The 19,719-nt window shown below is 27.6% G+C and overlaps 1 protein-coding gene across 3 annotated transcripts in view; it reads left to right on the forward strand.

Moving 5' to 3' along the window:
- Window positions 1-19,719, forward strand: part of LOC142330294 (uncharacterized) — a 298,879-nt gene that overhangs the window by 196,673 nt on the left and 82,487 nt on the right. For all 3 annotated transcript variants that reach the window (XM_075375505.1, XM_075375507.1, XM_075375506.1), the window contains exon 3: window positions 18,493-18,766. In XM_075375505.1, coding sequence (XP_075231620.1) covers window positions 18,493-18,766 — 274 coding nt within the window. The remainder of the gene's footprint in view (window positions 1-18,492; window positions 18,767-19,719) is intronic.

Genomic DNA, 19,719 nt, shown 5'->3' on the forward strand with positions numbered 1-19,719 from the left:
TTGCACTACTTTTCCTTTGGAGTATTAAAAAAATTCTTTTTTTTGGTAATAGTTTTATATGTGAATAGGTTTGTATGTTTATGTAAGATTTCATCTCTCTGATTCTCAGAAAATTGGAAAAATTTAATGATAATGTTAGCTGGTGTGAGGAATTTCCATTTATAAATAAATAATATTATTATTTATTTCTGAGCATGTAATAAGGTGAAATTGTGATTTATGAAAAAATGTTAAGCTCAGTACAAGAATCAAACCCACAGTCTTCAGTTTGTTCATCATTTACTCCCCGACTGATTACAGAGGCATTCTGTATCTATAATATCATTTCTTAACAAGGAATTTCCAGAATAATAATATTTTACTAGTTATCACATATTCAGTGCAATTTCCTTTAATATCTTGTGTAAGAAGATTAAAAATTCATTTAACTTAATATAAAATATATTTTTGGAAAACATAACTTTATTCTAGTTGCTTTCTTACTGCAAAATTTAGTTGACCAAGATTGTCATAAGTATGACAATTATTGTATTTGTGCAGTTATAGGAGTTGTTAAGAAAACTGAAGTAATGTAATCTAGTAAAAGCTGTTTGATAATAGTTCAAATGGAAGAGCTATATTTACTGGTACACTGTTGGTTATGAGTAGAATTTCTGGTATCGAATAGATGTATGTTTCTTTCACTTATGAAATTCTTGCACTAGTTCTTATTTAAAAATTACCATCTCAACCAAAAAAACGAATCATTTTTGTGTGAGTATGCTTGTAACATTTTTTTTAATCGACAACTTTTAAAAATGTAAATGTAAAACCTTTAAAAATATAATTATTTGCATTTCTTTCTAAATTTTGAAGTTAAATTAATAAAATTTTTTGGTTATATTGCCTCACTATAGACTTTTTATAACTTTATAAGTCTCAGTATTAATTTTTGACATGGACATTAAAATCCTCTTTTAAAAATATACTTTATGCAAAAATAGATGTGATTGGATTGATCATAGTGCTAATCTCTTAACTGACCTACAGGTCCATTAATCTTGAAATCATCTAGAAAATAATTAACTATTTAAAAGTTGTTTTTAAAATAATAAGTATTTAATAATCTGAAAATTACAACTTATGTTTTGATAATTAAATTAAAAAAATTAAAACGAATAAGTTATAAAATCCAATAGTGTTCAATAAATTTAAGGGAAAGTAAAAAATATAAATAAGAGAGATATTTTTATCATAAACCATGTTCTTCATATACTGTGATTGTAATAATTTTTGTTGAACCAGTGACAATCTTTTTAATTTTTTTCTTCTCCCTTTCACTGAATATTGTTGTTGATATTTCCGGTTCATTGCATTATGCATGCATTCATTTACTATTCTCATTGTCATGGCTATCTGTTATTTTGATAGAATCAATGTCCGGTATACTGCACTGGATTGTTAATGGACTTTATTCTGCAAGATTAAATGTAAATTGCTTTGAATTTTTTTCATTATAATTTTTAAAAAAACAGTTTGACATGTAGATATTGAGCAATTTGTATGATTGCATGGTTTTGTAAGTTGTTATTGTAGAGATATTTTATTTTTTGTTATCAATACAAAAATTTTTAGGGATAGAAAATTATTTTTTATTTACTAATATTTTAACAAGCATGTAAATTTTTCAGGGAAAAAATGCATGTAGTTAATATGATATACATTATTGCATGTTAATTTTTTTGTATAACAGATGCTTTGCTTTTAGAATGATATCAATTTGAGGAAAAATCAAAATTTCTGGTGTTCGATATTTTTTCTTGTAATTAATGTGGTAAATATTTTTCTTTATGCTGTACTTTTGTTTGAGGTGGGTTTAAAAAAAGAAAAACCTATTTGAGTAGTATGAAACCCACCCAGAGTATAGCATTAAGGCAGAAGATAACCCATCCTGATTTACAAACACTAATTGTCTTCCAAAATTGAACATATTTTACCCTAGAGCACCATATTATTCATCAGTAATTTTACATTGGCCAATTTAAGTACAAATATATGTTGCTATATAAATTTTGTTGGGATCATTCATTTAATACATTTTTGGAATTTTGACTCACTCCCACTGTAAGAAAAAATTAATAAATACCAGTACAGTTTTAATTATTATTGCAATTTTTTTTTTTACTAATAATTAAATTCTACTCATTACTATACATATGTTTTTTTTTTATAAGAATCATGAGTTTTAGTTTTCCAAAAAGTGTATATATGTATGTATAAATAGTATATATAAACAAAAAATATAGTGTATGTGTGGATGTGTATATGTTGCTCATTGTGGTGTGTGTGATTACATTATGTATGATTAAGTAAAAACCACAATGTAATCTGGAAATCCACATATTTCAAGAGGAAATCTCTTAAACTTGAAATCTGGAAACATCTCGACCACAGTAAAGGAGAATGGCAATTAGACCATGTCTTCATGGACAAACTCCTCCACAAGGAGATCTACAACGTGAAAGTCCTCCGAGGAGTAGACACAGGCTATGATAACTATGTAGTCAAAATTAAAATTAAATTTACTCCCTTTACTAAAAAAGCAGCAAAACCAAGCCTCTAAGATTAAAAAAATGGACCCTACCCAACCAATCAAGAGTGAAAATGACCAAAAAGCAACTGAAAAAATAACAATCACGGATAAACTCAAAGATCTAATCAATAACCATAAATAAATCACAGAAGAATTAACTCCAATTAAATCCCTTAAAAAACATCAATGGTGGAACAGTGAATGTGATGAAACAGTGGAAAAAAAGACCTCAAGCATGGCTATTTCACTAATCCCAAAAATCAGAAACATCCTTCTAAAATCTAGTAAAACAAAGAAAAGAAACCATTCGAAATCCTATTGAGAATAAAAAGACAACACCATAAAGACACACTAGTCAATACCACCACACCATAATGTCAATAGAAGAATAATTCACTAAAATCCAGTCAAGAGACTACTACCAAACCTTCAAAATACAGCTCCAAAAATATGCACCCCCCCAACCCTAATAAAAAATGAAATTGGTAAACTGGCCCATAACAACAAAGACAACACGGAAATCCTAGCTAAATATTTCAACAACTCCTAAATTGTGAAGAACCAACAGAATTCCCAAACTTCAACACCGATAGCCCAGTAACAACACCACCAGAAAACATCAACCCTGCCACAATAAAAGAAGTCTACCAAGCACTGGGTGAGATGAAGAATTACAAAACAGCAGGAGAAGATCCTACTTTTGTAGAGAAACATTCAGGAAGATCAGCAAAAATTGCTCTTCAACAGCTTGTCAACGTCTTCACTTTAACCAAATCAAAGAAGAACTACCAAAACACTGGACGACATCCCTCATCCATCCACTACACAAAAAAGGGGTCAAAACAGACCCGAACAATTACAGGGTAATCTGACTTCTAGACATAACATACAAAATTCTTTCAAGAATCATCCTCAGAAGGATCGGTCCACAACTCGAGAAAGAACTAGGAAAATAACAAGGAGGTTTCAGACCCTGGAGTAGCTGTTGAGACCAGATCATGAATCTCAAACTTAATAATGAGTTACAACAAGAAAAGAAACACATGGTGATAACATTTGTAGATTTAAGGAAGACTTATGACTGATCCACAGAGAATGCCTACTAAAATTTGTAAGACACATTGGAATACATATCAAATTAATAAACATGATAAAACTGACCTTCACAAACACTAAGTCAAAGGTAAAATTAAGAGGCAAGCTCTTGGAATTTTTAGAGATCAAAACAGGATTGTACCAAGGGGATGGGTTCTCACCACTATTAGTCATCTACGCTGTAGAAATGGTAATGAGGGAATGGCTCAAAGTATGTTTCCAAAAGAAAAATAGGCTAAAAAATCAGAACAATGTCTTGGTTTTGCTGATGGCTTGGCACTGCTAGCAAACGACATCAGTGAAGCTAGATCACAGATATTAGAACTTCTAAACATTGAAAATACAATTGTTAAGAATTAGAGTAAGAATTTAAAATCTTGTTAAGGTGATGGCAGTTAAAAGTGATAGTTCTCTTACTGACCACTAAAGTATTCTGCCTCTATGGTTACTTTGTTCAGTTGACTTTCTCCACTCATTATAGCAACATATGTCAATTTATTCATACATAGCAATTCTTTAAAATGTTCAGTTATTGCAATCGTGTTGTGTTTTATATTCAAATCAAATTCAATCTTATCTGTTACATTTTTTAATCTTTCTAAATGCTTTCAATGGCTCTCATCAGACTATTTAATGTATTCGTTCAAGTTAATAAACATGGTTATAGTTTACTTACAATTCAACAAGTATTTACTTCATCAAACACCATTAACAATTGCAATCCTTGAGTGATTCAAGGAAGGTTGTTAAGAAAAATAGCCTCAAAATCTCATTCGAAAAGACAGAAATTATGCCCCAAAAACAAACATGATTAAAAGAAGTAACATAACATTAATAAAATCAAAATAGTAACCCAATTTAAATACCTCAAAGAAATAATAACAAACATCCTAACCGAAAAAATGTCAATCCAAATAAGAAGAAACAAATTAGCTAAAGCTCAAAAATTAACCTGGTGCATATACAATAAAAAATTCCTGTTACTAAGCCCAAAAATAATACACTACAACACAGTTATGCTGCAACAATCCTCTCCTGTGGGGGTCGATGTCACAGATTTTCTTAAATAAACAAATGTTTTTCACATGCCCTTACAAAAAGAAATTTAGTGGGGGGTCATGTCTGGGCTCCTTGGTAGCCATGCGACCGACCCTCCTCTTCCAATCCATCTGTTTTGAAACCAAACGTTTAATGCAGCATGGCCATGGTGCATTAAACGTTGTTGTAATGTGGCGGAGTATAAAAATTAAGCCTTTTTCTTCTTCAATATCGTCAGTCTGTGGAAAGGTGTAAAGTTTGAGCAGTTCACAGAAAATATCCCCGTTAATTGTGATTTTTACAAAAATGAACAGGCCCACAGTATGGTCATTCATCAGTCCTCACCAAACATTGACTTGTCACGCTGATTTTTGATAATTTTACGTGGTGTCTCTGATCCCCAAATCCTGCAATTATATCCATTTACTGACCCACTGATGTGGATTGTCGTCTCATCTGAAAACATGAGACTTTTCAGATAGTCCTTATTTTCATCAGTGTTGTTAAGCATTAAAGCTGCAAACTCCAATCTTTTCTGTTTGTTATATAAAATCAAACAAACTGAAACTCCAATGTTTTTGTTTGTTTGATTTCATATAAAGTCATATCTTATATGCACATAGTCGAAGCCTCTTACACATACTTTGTACACTGTAGATTTAGGCATTCCAATTCTAAACTGCACCTTGCTAATGACTTTTTCTGGCTATGTATACAAGGTGCTCGGATCTGCTCTGCCTGGTGACTTCCCCTTTAAGACATTGCACTGCCTGTTTCTTTAAACTGATTAAACCACTTGAGTATTGTTTGATTCGTAGGCGCAGCACTGCCTTATTTATATTGATAATAATTACACTGAACTGTAATAACCGATCTTGTTTTGATAAACCAAACCTCGCACTGAACCTTCTGCTGCGGTGTCACAGCAATGAAGGCCACACAGTAGTGCCAACCATGATGAATATTTGCGATGATAAAAATATATTTGTTTTTTTTTCAGCTCATTTTGTTTAATTTTTGTTATCAATAACAGAGAAAGTCACGAAATAATTTGCCAGTTTTTTTTTTATCCAGTGCTGGTTTATAAATTGGGTAATTGCATATATTTAGTATTCAGAAGGGTTAATTTTCAGGTGCAGTATTCAAATGTTAAAAACATTTTGTTACATGCTCAAGAATGAGTCTTCTTAATATCTTTAATATTTTTGCATTGTTTCTCAAATGTTCTTAAAATTTTTCTAGAATATTCATACAAACAATGTAACAATTTATTTTATAAACATATATGTCAGATAATTATTTACAATGACAATTTTTTTTTTTTTTAGTTTCTATCTTATCTTACGTAAGTTTTGAATATGCCCCTCCTTGTCAGATACTATAATAATTCCCTTTTCTCCGAATGAACAATCCCTTTTCTTGATTTGCCAGATGAAGAGTGTAAGGTGCAATTTTTTGTAATATAAAATTATTGAATACTAAGATAATAATAAAAGTAGAATAGATTATTAAAAGCATTTTGACTCAAATGAAAATATCTATCTACATGTATATATTATTTACCTTTTATGTAAAAGAAAAAGACCGGGTTTTTTTTTAATGAGATTGTTTAATTCATCTGTAAGAAACATACAGTACAATTGTTATTAAATTACATATCTGGGGCCATCTTTTTTTAAAATGACCCCAGAACCACACAAGTTCAATCTTGTAGATGGAATTATTTAATAAAAAGATTTTAGTGTATGAAAAATGTCAAGCCTGATTCAGGATACAAGCCAGGATATTTGGGATGAAAAGTTCAGATGTTACTATTACACCACAGAAGTCGATATCATTTTTAATTTAAGTTCTTTCTCATCAGTTATTAGTTATGCATCACTAGTTCACATTTGCTAAAAATCCTTTTTCTTTAATTTTTTTTCTATCACTGTTTAACATAAATATGTATACTGTCTTATGTTCACTCTAGCCTGGTTGTGTGTGTGTTGGTATGTTATTCTTGCTTGTAATTGTTAAGATCTTAATGTGCTAATACTGTTTCTATTTATATTTGATTGTCGTATTTATGTCATAAGATATTAATAACTTTTTTAATAGAAAATATATTTTGTACATCATTCATATTATGAACTAAATGTTTTTCGGCAACTGCTTTTAAAAGATGAAAGATTGGTTATTCTGTTTATTTGCTTTGAAATTGTTTGTATATTTTCATATATATTTTATTTTATTAAATCAGTCAATTTTTTTTAAATTTCTGAACAATATAATTTTTACAAATTTTTTAAATAAAGTATTTATTGTAAATTAAATGATGGATACTTATATCCATCTCATATAATTATGAAAACTTCATAAATTCATATTTTTTTTATCGTGGTATTATTACCTATTAATATAATAAAACTGGTGATATTTTTGCAGTCTGTATTAATGTATTCTGCATGTATTATTTTGAAGGTAGAAACCTTTTAAATAACTTCTCTATATTATTTATTTCGTGTGGAAAGATGTGCTGAACATTTAAAATATATATATTAATGCACACAGTAGTTATCAAAATATACAAATGTTAGCATTTTTTATACTATGTTCATGTGCATTTATGGATTATTAAAAAAAAATCTATATGTAAAATAAGTAGAGAATTAGTAAACATAATCAGGCTAACACTAAGAAACACAAAATCTAAAGTAAAATTTCAGGGAGAAATCTCTGAACTATTTACTATAAAAAGTGGATTAAGACAAGATCTTTTGCCTTTATTATTTAATATTGCTCTGGATTTTATCATGAAAAAATGGTTTTAAGTAGATTCACAAAATGTAAAGATCGGCAAAGGTGAAAAAGAAATAAAGACAAATTGTCTAGGATTTGCTGATAATTTATCCCTTTTAACAAATAATATGGAAGAAGTCAAAAATCAAATAAGTATAGAAAAAATTGCAGCAAAATTGGGTTAAAAATTTCATATGACAAAACAGAAATAATGGCTTTCCACAAACATGAAAATGAGACATTATAGTACTCTCATTTTACCAGAAGCAATTTACAGTTCTGAAATGTTAAAAATTAAGGTAAAAGTGACCAAACAATTAAAACTGAACGTAGAATTTTCACAACCTACATTAACAAAAATTTTAAAAAGGATGGAGTATGGTGAATCGCTACTAATGAAGTGGTTTATAAGAATATTACACAACCGATTGTCGGTTTGATGAAAAAACATAGAATTTCCCACTTTTTCCACATTATGAGAACACCAGAAAATCAGTTATTAAAACCACTTGTAACCAGAGCACATAGTATGAAATCGGATGGAAGATATATTACAGAAATTAAAAAAGAACTAGAAGAGATTGGACTGAAAATCGAAGACAAAACAGATAAACCGAAAATTAGAGAAATTTCAAACACCAAATATTTTAATATGGACAAAGTGTCCAGAAATGTGAGGATGATGGATGAGCAAAGAAATATAAGATCCGAGAATATGAAGAAATATTGGCAGAAACAATGGCCAACAAAGTCCAAAGAAAACAGACCAAAAATTGACTAAAGTGATCCTAAGCGGTCAAATAAGAAAAAAAAACAGACTACCAACTGCAACACAATGGTCAACATTAAAGCAATTAGCTAAATTTCAGTTGCTTTGAAGAAATTGCAAAATTATGACATTATATATTGTTGAAAAAAATGGTCCCAATTGGAGATTGATAAATTGATATGTTAAAAAATGGTGGCCACTCATAGTTTGAAGTAACACTATTTACCATAATTTAAAAAAATAAAAAAACGGAAATAAAAAAATTATTAGCAAACTATTTGAAGTTTACAACATTATTTGGGATGTTTTGATAATGAATTAAAATCAGCAGCTAATTTCAAAAAACCTAAAAAATATTAAAATTTGTCTTATGCTTGTTAAAACTACCAAGATATTATGTAGAATATTTTACGGTATTACATACAAACAGTTACAATATTATATATATATATATTAAATTACATCATTGATGACTGTTTGAAATATGGAGAATCAAAACAGTTTATTGATAAAGAGGTGAATTTCTGATCTTGCAGTTGCAGGTTCTAATTTAGCAATGAGCAATTCAAATTTATAAGATAATGGATGTCTTAACTTATCATCCAGTTATAATGCTTATCTACCTTCACTGATGAAGATAGTTGAAGACTGTTGGGTGTGGTGCTAACCATAATTCTTCTCCCTTGCATTTGACTGCCTTACCCTCTTCTGTCTGTTCATGACAGTCTAACCTGTAATATAGATTACAACTTTATCTCTGCGTTTGGCAGAGACATGACTATCCTTCTTATAAGGTGGTTGTATGAGATGTTCAAAGAGTTGTGAAACCATGATGTTGTTAAGGAATGCAGGGTTGTAATTATTATTCTGTTTATTCAAATCTTCTTTTATTTAATTTTTGTTTTCATTGTTTGTAAATCAGTCCAGTTATGGAGTTTAAAATATCTGTTCAGTTTTTATTCGATACTTTTATATCTGAAAGCATTCATTTTTGCCAAATTACATTCCTTATTTTAATACATGCATTTATTAAGATAAAAGTTTTTTTTTTGTTTTATTTCAAACTTAGTTAGGAGTCCTACATATTAATATTATTTTAGGGCTAATCACCAAAAATATTTATATGTTCAAAGTTCAATAGAGTAAGTAAATTTTACATCGGCAACATATTTGCATTTTTTTATATTAGACATATTTTAATATGTAACAGAAAGAAATTTATTTTTGAGGACATTGTGTGCTTGCATGGTGTATTACATGATTTTTACACACTTATGTTGTTACATAAATGTGTATTTATCCCTTATGTAAATTTAAAATGAGTTACGGAGGCTTTAGATTTAATTAAATCATTTCAATTACTGGAGATCTAAATTAATTTATTGTATGTTTTGCAGTAAGTTACAGTATACTCATATTATTGCTTAATACATTCAAAATGAAGTACTTTATTCATGTGATTAATTAATGAAATGAAAACAATTTAATAGAATCATTTTAAAAGATAATTACTCAGTCGACAATTGTTCACTCATAGATTACAAACATCAGCTGTGGTAGTATAAATTTAATGTTTGTGTGTATTTTATAATGTTATTAAATATAGCTAGTGTTTTGATTCTGTTGCATTAATCGAAGTTGTTTATTATTTGTTTGCAATGTATAGTTAGTTTTGTAGCTTTGGTATTTTGGTTATTTCAACAGCCATATGATATACCAAAAATTCCACAACATGTTTCTGGTTAGGGCATGATATTTTTATTGTTTACTGCTTTATCTTATTTAACCTACAAAGTAGACATTCATGCAGTTATACATTTAAAAATAATGTTATTGTTTTTTACTTTAACGTAATTTCTGTGTTCAACTTTTGTCTATTATTTTTAATAACTTTATTTTAATTATTGGAGGTTATGTTTCTAATTGGTTCCCAATATCGTGCTGAGTTCAATAATGTGTGGATTATTGGTCGTTTGATATTATGAGATAAAAAATATCAAGGTTTTATTATTAAATTTTAGCTGAACATTCTGATTTTCCTTCTTATTTCAACACTTACTTTCACTTTAAACTACAGCTAGCTACTTGTGCGCTCAGTGTCAAATTACAATGTCAATATTTTCTAGTAAGCTTTAATGATAAAAATAACTATAGTTACAAATAAAATTATATTTTATCTTTATGTCTGCTATAATGTATACTATCTTTTATTTTAAATCGTATTTCATTTTATTTGTATACATTTGAGTAAAATATAACACATGATTTTAAATTATATCCCCTGGTTCTATTTTTGTTGACAACTTTCTATTGACAGATTATTCAATGTTGTGATTTTTCAATTTAAAAGAATTACAAGGAATTCATGGTTGTCCTTATCATGGTTGTCTTTTATCTAAGAGAAGATTGCAGTGAGAGAGTAGATAGACATCCTATAGTTTGAGAATTCAGTCAAAATGAATTAAGTTAAAAAATCATTTTAAATTAAACAAAAAAATCTTGTACAGTTCTGCACAAGAAGACCAGATTTTTTATTATTTTATTTTGTTTCCACATTCCAACTTGCAGCATCATAACGAACCATACTTTTAAAATGCCCTGCTCAAATTTTTTCGTCCATAAATTAAGTGTAACTGAAGAACAACTCAAACAATCTTCAACAGATGTTCACATGCACAACTTGAGATACACTGCAACAGCATATTTAAATCTAGTAGTTTTTGAGATTATTGAGCCAAAAAATTGTATACACGGGTCTATTAAAAATATACATACACCACAATTTAATTGAATGGTATTTTCATATTCCTCATATTTCAAAACATAAAGAAAATTAATTTTTATTCCCCCTTTCCCACATGCAACCAAAAGTAATACTGTACTTTTCTTTGAAAAATCTATAAAAAAAAGTTCTTTGTGAGTTCTTACTGATGAGACTGTAAGTACCACAGGTCATTCATGAGGGATACACACTAATGCACATAAATGCATTAGTGGGTAATTTTAACTTTTTTTTTTAACTTTGTTGGCTGTAGTATTAACAGTCAATTCTGTGATGATAACTGAAGAAATCATCTGTGTATGTAAGTTAAATGCTCTCTCACATCCTCAAGAACTGAAACAGTAAACAATGATGGTGAGCTTGGTTCTTTTTGATTCTATATACTTCCAGTCTCACAAAATTTGCATATCCAGTTTAATTTAGGATATTGTTGAATTATTGGGTACTATAGCCTGGAAAAATGTCAACTAAACATCATTTATTCATGAAAGATTTATATGTAAAATATTTCTACAGTAAACATTTATTTCTTGAAACTTACACGCAATAAAAAGGAATAGATATTGAAATGACACTAGGGCATAACCAAATTATTTCAATTGCTAGTGCAGGTAAGGCAGCTTTGAATAATGTAAAATTTTATTTTTTGATAGTTACACCTCTTAATTCTAAGGGTTGCATTCTTTTTGTGAAAGAGACATATGTAATACAGCAGTTATGATCACTTATCTAGGATGGGAACATCACAAGTATTTACTGAAGGGAACAGTTTAAATACTTGCTATCAAATAAATTTAAAAAATGATTTAAAAGTTATTTTGTACTCAATATTGCTGATTAAAAATTATATTGATAAAAAAAGCAACTACTGTGTCAAAGAAATAGCTGTGGAAGGGTGTTGATTAATAAATTACAAAGAATTATAAAATTTATGTTACCAGTTATTTGACAAAGTATTGAATGAGAATGGTTTGCAAAAGTAGGTTCATGGATTTATAGAGAAATAATTGGAAGGAGGTACTATAATCAAAATCTCCCCTTCGACTAATCTAATTCTAATGTTCTTAAATTTTGATTATTCATCAAGTTCTGATGTCAGCATCATCTAAATTTTTAATACATATATGTATATATTTATGATTTTAAATGAAAATATTTGTATTTTTGTTGTTTTTCTTTAATAATTGTGTTTATTTATTTGCTTGTATAATATTTTAATGTTTAATTGAACTACTGAATAGGTTTTGTGTGTTTTGCATGCAGCAGTTTATAGTTATTGCTTGTATAATTTTTTTTTTAAATGTTTGTTTTGTCATACTTTGTTATAAGTTATGAAGAATAAACATGTTTTTTTATTTAACTCATTTTGATTGTACTTCTTCACCATTGTTTGTGCTAGTCTTTGTTTTTTTTTTTTTACTTACTGTTTTTTTTTTTTTTTTAATTGCTGAATTACATAAAATAAAATTTGTTCAGCATGCTTCTTGCTATATAAAGCATTAATTGCAGTTTTGTTGGTTATCTCATTATGTTTTATAGCTAAACTAATTGAATATATTGATTTTGTTTCTAATTTGTCATGTTTTATGTCTTATTTTTATTAGTTATATTTTGTATTATTAGTAATACATATTAAAATTTGTATAATTTGTAGAAATCACATATCCTCTCATTAGTAACAGGTGACTGATAAATTAACATGTAATCATTGTCAGTCAGCCGGTCTTTTAATTGTGGAGATTTATATACTTTTAATACATCAGTTATTATAGCTGAGAATATTTAAGAACAACTCATACAATAAGTTCTCTAGAAGAGACTCTATGCTTAAAACAGATGATATGTGATTGACGCATCAATCCACAAAGCAGCAAGTAACGTCTGTTATTTTTGTTTACAGCAATAAAATTTGATTCATTTATATATATTATTTAAATGTAACCACATTTCTTATTATAAATCATTGACAGGCCTTGTTCACAATTTACGCAGTAGAATTATTTTTAATTATTACATGTGCAGCACATAAATATTATTACGAGTTAAAAGAAAGAATTAACCCTTTAAGCATACTTTCATGATTGTTAAAACAGTGATTAAGTAAATTTTTTAAATATCATTGGTGTAATCATACTGTATTACGTTACTTATTGTGTAGTTTGTATATACAGTTGCATACTTATTTTATGAAGTAACCTTGTCACATTGCTATTGAAATGTTTATGAAATGATTAGTGCTAATCGATTAGCAGTTACCACTTATTATTCACTCATATGTTACCAACTGTCAAGAGTCGTTTTAAAATACTCTCAGCTACAACTAGTTTATAAATTTAAAAACTGAACTCTATCCCCTTTATAACTATGGGATAATACACTTCTTTAGTTATATTTTAGATTTTATGTAAGTAGTTGTAACATTGAAGAGGTCAGTATTGTGGATATAATTTTAAATTCATGAATATAAATTTTTCTTTCTCTTGTTGGATATATTTTTCTGTTTAAAACAATGGTATTTTGGTTACAATTATTTTAATATAAACCTAATTCTTTACGTGGACTCCATTATATGTTACCTAAAGATCATAAGTGATGTTATTTTATTATTATTTTTTTTTGTGGAAAGTAATGGTCAAGTACTTTTTCGTATTACTGAAAGTTTTAAAATTTTCCAAGCTTCCTCTGCTTGTATTTGAAGAAGGAATAGTCTTGACGTAATATGAATAATGGATCCGTAACATGCAACCATTGTCTGTTAAGGGTAAATCTTCACTATTAACGTCATGAAATTACTCAAATTAATGAATTTTTTATAGTAAAAGTTTGTTATTAATTATGATCTTTTTTAACATGTTAATCATTTATTATTACTATTATTATAATTAATTAATAAGTATATTTAATTTTTTTTTAGATCAATATTGTTTTTTTAATGATGTTCATTTAATTTATTATTAATATAACATAGTTTTAAGTTTTAATTTATGTTTTCTTTTTAAGATTATACTGCCAGATTACAAACCGTATGTACTGTACAATTGTACTGTAACATAACTTCTATTACTTTAGCAATTGATCTTGCCTGATCTCCAACTAATTTTTGTAGTTTCTTTAATTTTTCTCTGGCCAAAATATACCTGTAACGTAGTTTCGGAATACAAATAAAGTTACTTTATTGTACTATGTGTTCATGTTACTGGTCTGATTTTGGGTTTTAATTAATGGCATTCTCTCAGAATAATTATCATGATTTTAGACCAGATTAACTTATTCTACATAATGTAATTGTTATATAACTTTTTTTATATATAGATAAAATATCAAGAGCTTTAATATTTACATTACATTAGGTAGTGTAGTACTTTGTCAGCTTAGATATGTTTATAAATTAAACAAAAAAAGTGTTGAATTATAATCTCTCTGTTTAATAATTTCAATTTAATTTTTTTTTTTAATAATAAATTCTATTGCTATTGACCAGAACTTTTCTAACCAAGACAGGATCATCTGCAATTTCTTAAAGATTGGCCCCTAAGATATGAAATCAGTTCCATTCAAGAGCCGTGCTTTTGACAAGTTCAATGCTTATTTAACAGTCTCTGAAGAATGATAACAAACATACATAGAATGTTACCTTAGAGAAAGCACTCGGAGTACAATTGTCTCTAGAATAATCCACTTGTAATAATAAGTAACAGAATTTTTTATATACTACCCCTATCTGTTCAAATAGATTCAGGTTTATAATTTAGCATATTCCTCAGATGTACTGAAGAATGATTATACCAATTATTAGTATGCTTGTTGTGGACCAGCGTATGAGCTGCATTTGACTATAAAGAGGCTCAGAGCCCATAAATAGAAAGAATATTGCCTTCTTCACAGGTGCTTTCTCATTGCCTTCTGTATCTTGGTGTTCTGGCAACAAATGCAATTCCATGTTATTATTCGAATTGGAAGTAAGTAGTTTATTTTACCAATCTCGAATCAAATATGTAATACTGAGGATACAACACCAGCTTAGGGCATAAACTAGTTTTAGTATTTCTGGCTGATATTGGTGTAAATTAAAATTTTCTTCCCCCTGTAGCCTATTCCACTACATTGTTTATAATCCTCATAAAATGCTTTAAAATTTGTTGCATGAACATTGAGGCCATCATTGCCAATCCCTTGTCAGCAGATGCCACATGTTCTATGAGTCTTCCTATAAAAAAAATTAATTCATATAGTGATTGTATTAAAATTATAACTATACAACCATTATAATTAAATGATTTATCTGCGTGTGTTTGTGTGTGCATGTGTGTGCTCAAACATATATGTGTGTTTGAGTGCACAAGACATAATATATGTATATGTATGTATATACATATAATAACAAGACATATTTTACTTAAAAATATTATCTTTATTAATTTCTTGAGTTAACCAATCAACTATACAAATGTATAAATTTAATTCAGTGCTTCATCACTTTAGAATTCTCTAAGCTTGTTCAGGTGACAATATACATTCTTACAGACATCATACAGAATTCTCTTGCATACTAAGAAATTAACTGATTTACCCATCCTAGATAACAATATTTTGTCCCCACCCTTATTGTAATAGATCCCTCTACTCACACATGACTAATCTTTATAAATATATGTATCTCTTTATATAACCTGATTGCTATTGCTTGCGTATTGAAACCTTTACAACGCACATATTTTTCTCAAAAATTACAAAGATTGAACATTATTTTCCTTAAAATTAAATTTGTAATATAAATATATGACTTTTTTAAATTAAATTAACAGATATGTTGCTTAATCCGGCAATGTCCATTCTACTGTTGAGACAGCGTTTGTATTTCTCTTGATTATATCATTTCTAGAGTGGTCCTTTTATGTGTATTTGTTCTTTGTCTAATATTTTGGTGCTGTTGAAATCAAACAGGTGTTTATGTTCTATTGTATATTTTGTGAGCACTGTCACTTCCTTTTTTCTATATTTATGGGCTTCTATTCTTTTTTTAAGTTATTGAGATGTTTGTCCACTTTTTTTAAAGTATTGAGATGTTTATCCAATGTACACAGCGTTACAGTCTTTACACGGAATGATGTATACAGTATTCTGTATGTGGTTTTAAGGAAAATAATGTTTATAATTTTTGAGAAAACTAAGTGCATTGTAAAGGTTTCAGTAGACAGGTAATAGCAATCGGTTTATATAAAGAGATAAATATAATTATCTAAAAATAAATTGAATCATGTGTGAGTAGAGGGATATAAGGGTGAGGCCAAAATATTGTTATAATTGTATAAATTAAATTTTCACTTATCAACAATTTAAAAAGTGTAAATCCTAGTACTTTTGGAGCTGTTACTTCATCTTCAGGGATTTTCTAAAATATGTTAATTTAAATTTAAATTAAAATGTTATGTTCATAATAGTTGGTCATCAAGAATAAAATTAATTCGTACGTCAATAAGACAGTAACATCTTAGTTATAATAATAGTCGCAAACATTTTACAAACATGACATTACTGTCTTATTGACGTTCAAATTAATTTTATTCTTTATGACCGACTATTATGAACGTAACAGTTTAATTTAAAAACGATCTATGATTTGAATTTAAATTAACATCTTTTAGAAAATCCCTGAAGATTGAGTAACAGCTCTAAAAGTACTAGGATTTACACTTTTTAAATTGATGGTAAGTGGAAATTTAATTTATACAACTGTATTAATATCAACAGTGCCAAATGCTTAGTAAATTAAATCTAAAAAATATTGTTATCTAGGATGAGTAGATCAGTTAATTTTTTAGTATGCAAGAGAATTATGTATCAATGTGTATTGTCATCTGAAGAAGCTTAGCGAATTATAAGTGAAATTTAGTGAATTTAATTTATAAGTTTGTATAGCCGATTGGTTAATCCAAGAGATTAATAAAAATAATATTTTTAAGTAAAATATGTCTTGTTATTATATTTAATTCTGTCCAATCAAGAGAAGTATAAACTTAAATAAATTACATTTAAGTTAATATACATATATACATATATACATATATATATATATATGTATGGAGAGAGAGAGAGAGAAAGTGAATCAAGTTGCTCTTACCTATTAATACTATGAATAATTATGTTAAATAGTGTTTTAGTTTTATTGTTAAGTTAACTTACTATGAGAAATATTTCTTTGCCTCCTTCTTGAAAAACATTACGTAGGCACATCTAAGTTTTTAATAAACTTTAAATTTAATATTAAAAACTAAAATTATTAATATATATATTTTTGGTGCGGTAATTCTTATTACTATATGAACTTCTGACTAGCACAATACAACTTAGATGGAACAGAACCAGGGTTAAATGCAAATCTGCCCATTATAGGAGTTTCTGATTACTTTTAATTTATTGTGAAAAGTCTTTTTTTTTTAATATTAATTTATTAGCAAGAGAAAGTAAAAATAAAGCAACAACAGAAAATTGTAGCCTTCTGGTGAAAATTGTAGCCTTCTATCTTCAAATAGAATTTGATTCTATTCTCTGTAAATTTTTTTTTTTTAATTAAAATGTTACAGCTACTCAAAGAATGCCATCTATTTCTTATATTTTTCTGTTTAGATATTTTTTTATTTAGCTTAATTCTATCATTAAATTCTAAAATCTCTTTTCCTTTGAAACATTTTGATGTTCAGATATTTTTAAATTATTTATTGTCATTATTCTGTGTATACATTTATTTATTCAAACATATATAAATTGTTCTATGCTTTTATTAAAATTAATAATTCTCTCTTAAGATTTTTAAATAATAGTCTTAACATTATTATCTTATCTTCTTGTAAGTGGTCTGTATCTATTAGATCTGTTGCGTCCTTCGTATAATTTAATAAATTTAATCTGGCAATTTTATTGTATCCTGTTACTACACTTTTAAACGCCTTTCTGCCTAGTGATGTAAACATCAAGTAAATTTTTAATCCACTTTACTTGTCTTCTTACAATACAATAATACAAACATTCCAATACAATTAATAAAACATCAGTTTATTGGTAATTGAGTTTAAAAAATTATTTATTAGAATTTGTATCAGAAAATTTGTCAGAGTTACTGCAGTACGGTTGTGATTCTTTTCAATACTGATACTGAACTGAATCAGAACTAATCGCAATAGTACTTCAACAGCAGTAAATTATTTTAGATCTTACTAAACTTCTCCATTCTAATGAAAATTTTTTGTGGTAAATGAAGGTTTTATCTTTATAATTGTTATAGGTATGGTCGTAAAATATATAATAATTAGTTGCACCACCCAATTTTTGGTGTTTTGTTTTCCAGTTATATTATCATTGCAGATTATAAAAAATGTTTAGTATTTTTTGAAAATCCATAAATGTTAAAATATTTTATTTATTGTTGTTAAAATTATTTATTCTTAATTTTTTTAGGAATTCCGGAATAGTGTATCATCAACAAATCTAACTGGAGTTGGTGTTGGTGTTGGATTCGTTAATTCTAATTTAGGTGGAACTCAAAGTGGAGGTAATGAATTGGCTATATTCCCACCTCCAGGGGTCAATACAACTTCTGTCACATTTGAACCACTGCCTAATATTGTCCCTCCATTGCAACAACAACAACAACAACAGTTAATAAGTAGAAACAAACCACCTTCATTTAATACTTCACCTAGCCAGGATTTCTCTATCAAGGATTGGTTTGGTAAATATTTTACTGATGTTTTTTCTTTTATAGTGTATTGAATATTAATAAATAGTTTTTAGAGTACATTCTAGCAGTGGACTGTAATTATTTTATTAAAATTAATTGTTTTCATTTACAGTTTTGATTTTCAGTTCCACCACAGATTTTTTTTGCAAAGATCTCTGCTTCTTCCGAATGGATTTTTATAAAAAATAATTTCATATTGTTGCCCTTGTCTAGTGTATTTTGTATTAATAAGTGAACTGAACAACCTTATTTTTTGAATGTTGTAATATGACCAATATAAAATAGAATGTATACATTTTATTTTCCTTTAACCCTAATAACTTTAGGGTTGTTGATTTACAATGTAAATCAACTATATTAAATTTATCATTCAAATATGTATAAATCTATTATCATCCTATTAAATTTATCATTCAAACGTCTGTAAGTGTATTATCATCCTTTAATGTTTGTTCAAATTAATAATTTATGTCTCTTACTTTAATCTTGCTATTTTAAATTAAACATTGCTAAAAACATTTAATTCTGTAAACTATGTCTGTAACAACACATATTGTTGTCAAGATAATTATGCTTTTATAAAAAAGGAATTGTGGGTTTTATTGTCACAGAATTAATTAATTGCCTATTCAATAACATGTAATTTATTTGTTAGTAATTACTTTGTTTTTATCTACACACTATAGTTATCCTTGAGGGATTGTGTTCAATACTATTTAATCATGTTTTATTTGATTTAGCTAAACATTAATTTTTTATCACTAGAATAATATTGATTGATTAGGAACACATTTTCATTTTAATAATTTTATAAATAGTGTGTTCAAGAATTATTAAAATTGTCTTATTGGTTATATGACCATTTTTTTCAACTGACTGATTTCATTTCACTTTTGCTTATATTGTTTATCTTTTAACGGTACTTAATAAATTTTATGTTGTAA

The sequence above is a fragment of the Lycorma delicatula genome, chromosome 9, assembly GCF_047948215.1.
Source record: "Lycorma delicatula isolate Av1 chromosome 9, ASM4794821v1, whole genome shotgun sequence".
NCBI lineage: Eukaryota > Metazoa > Arthropoda > Insecta > Hemiptera > Fulgoridae > Lycorma > Lycorma delicatula.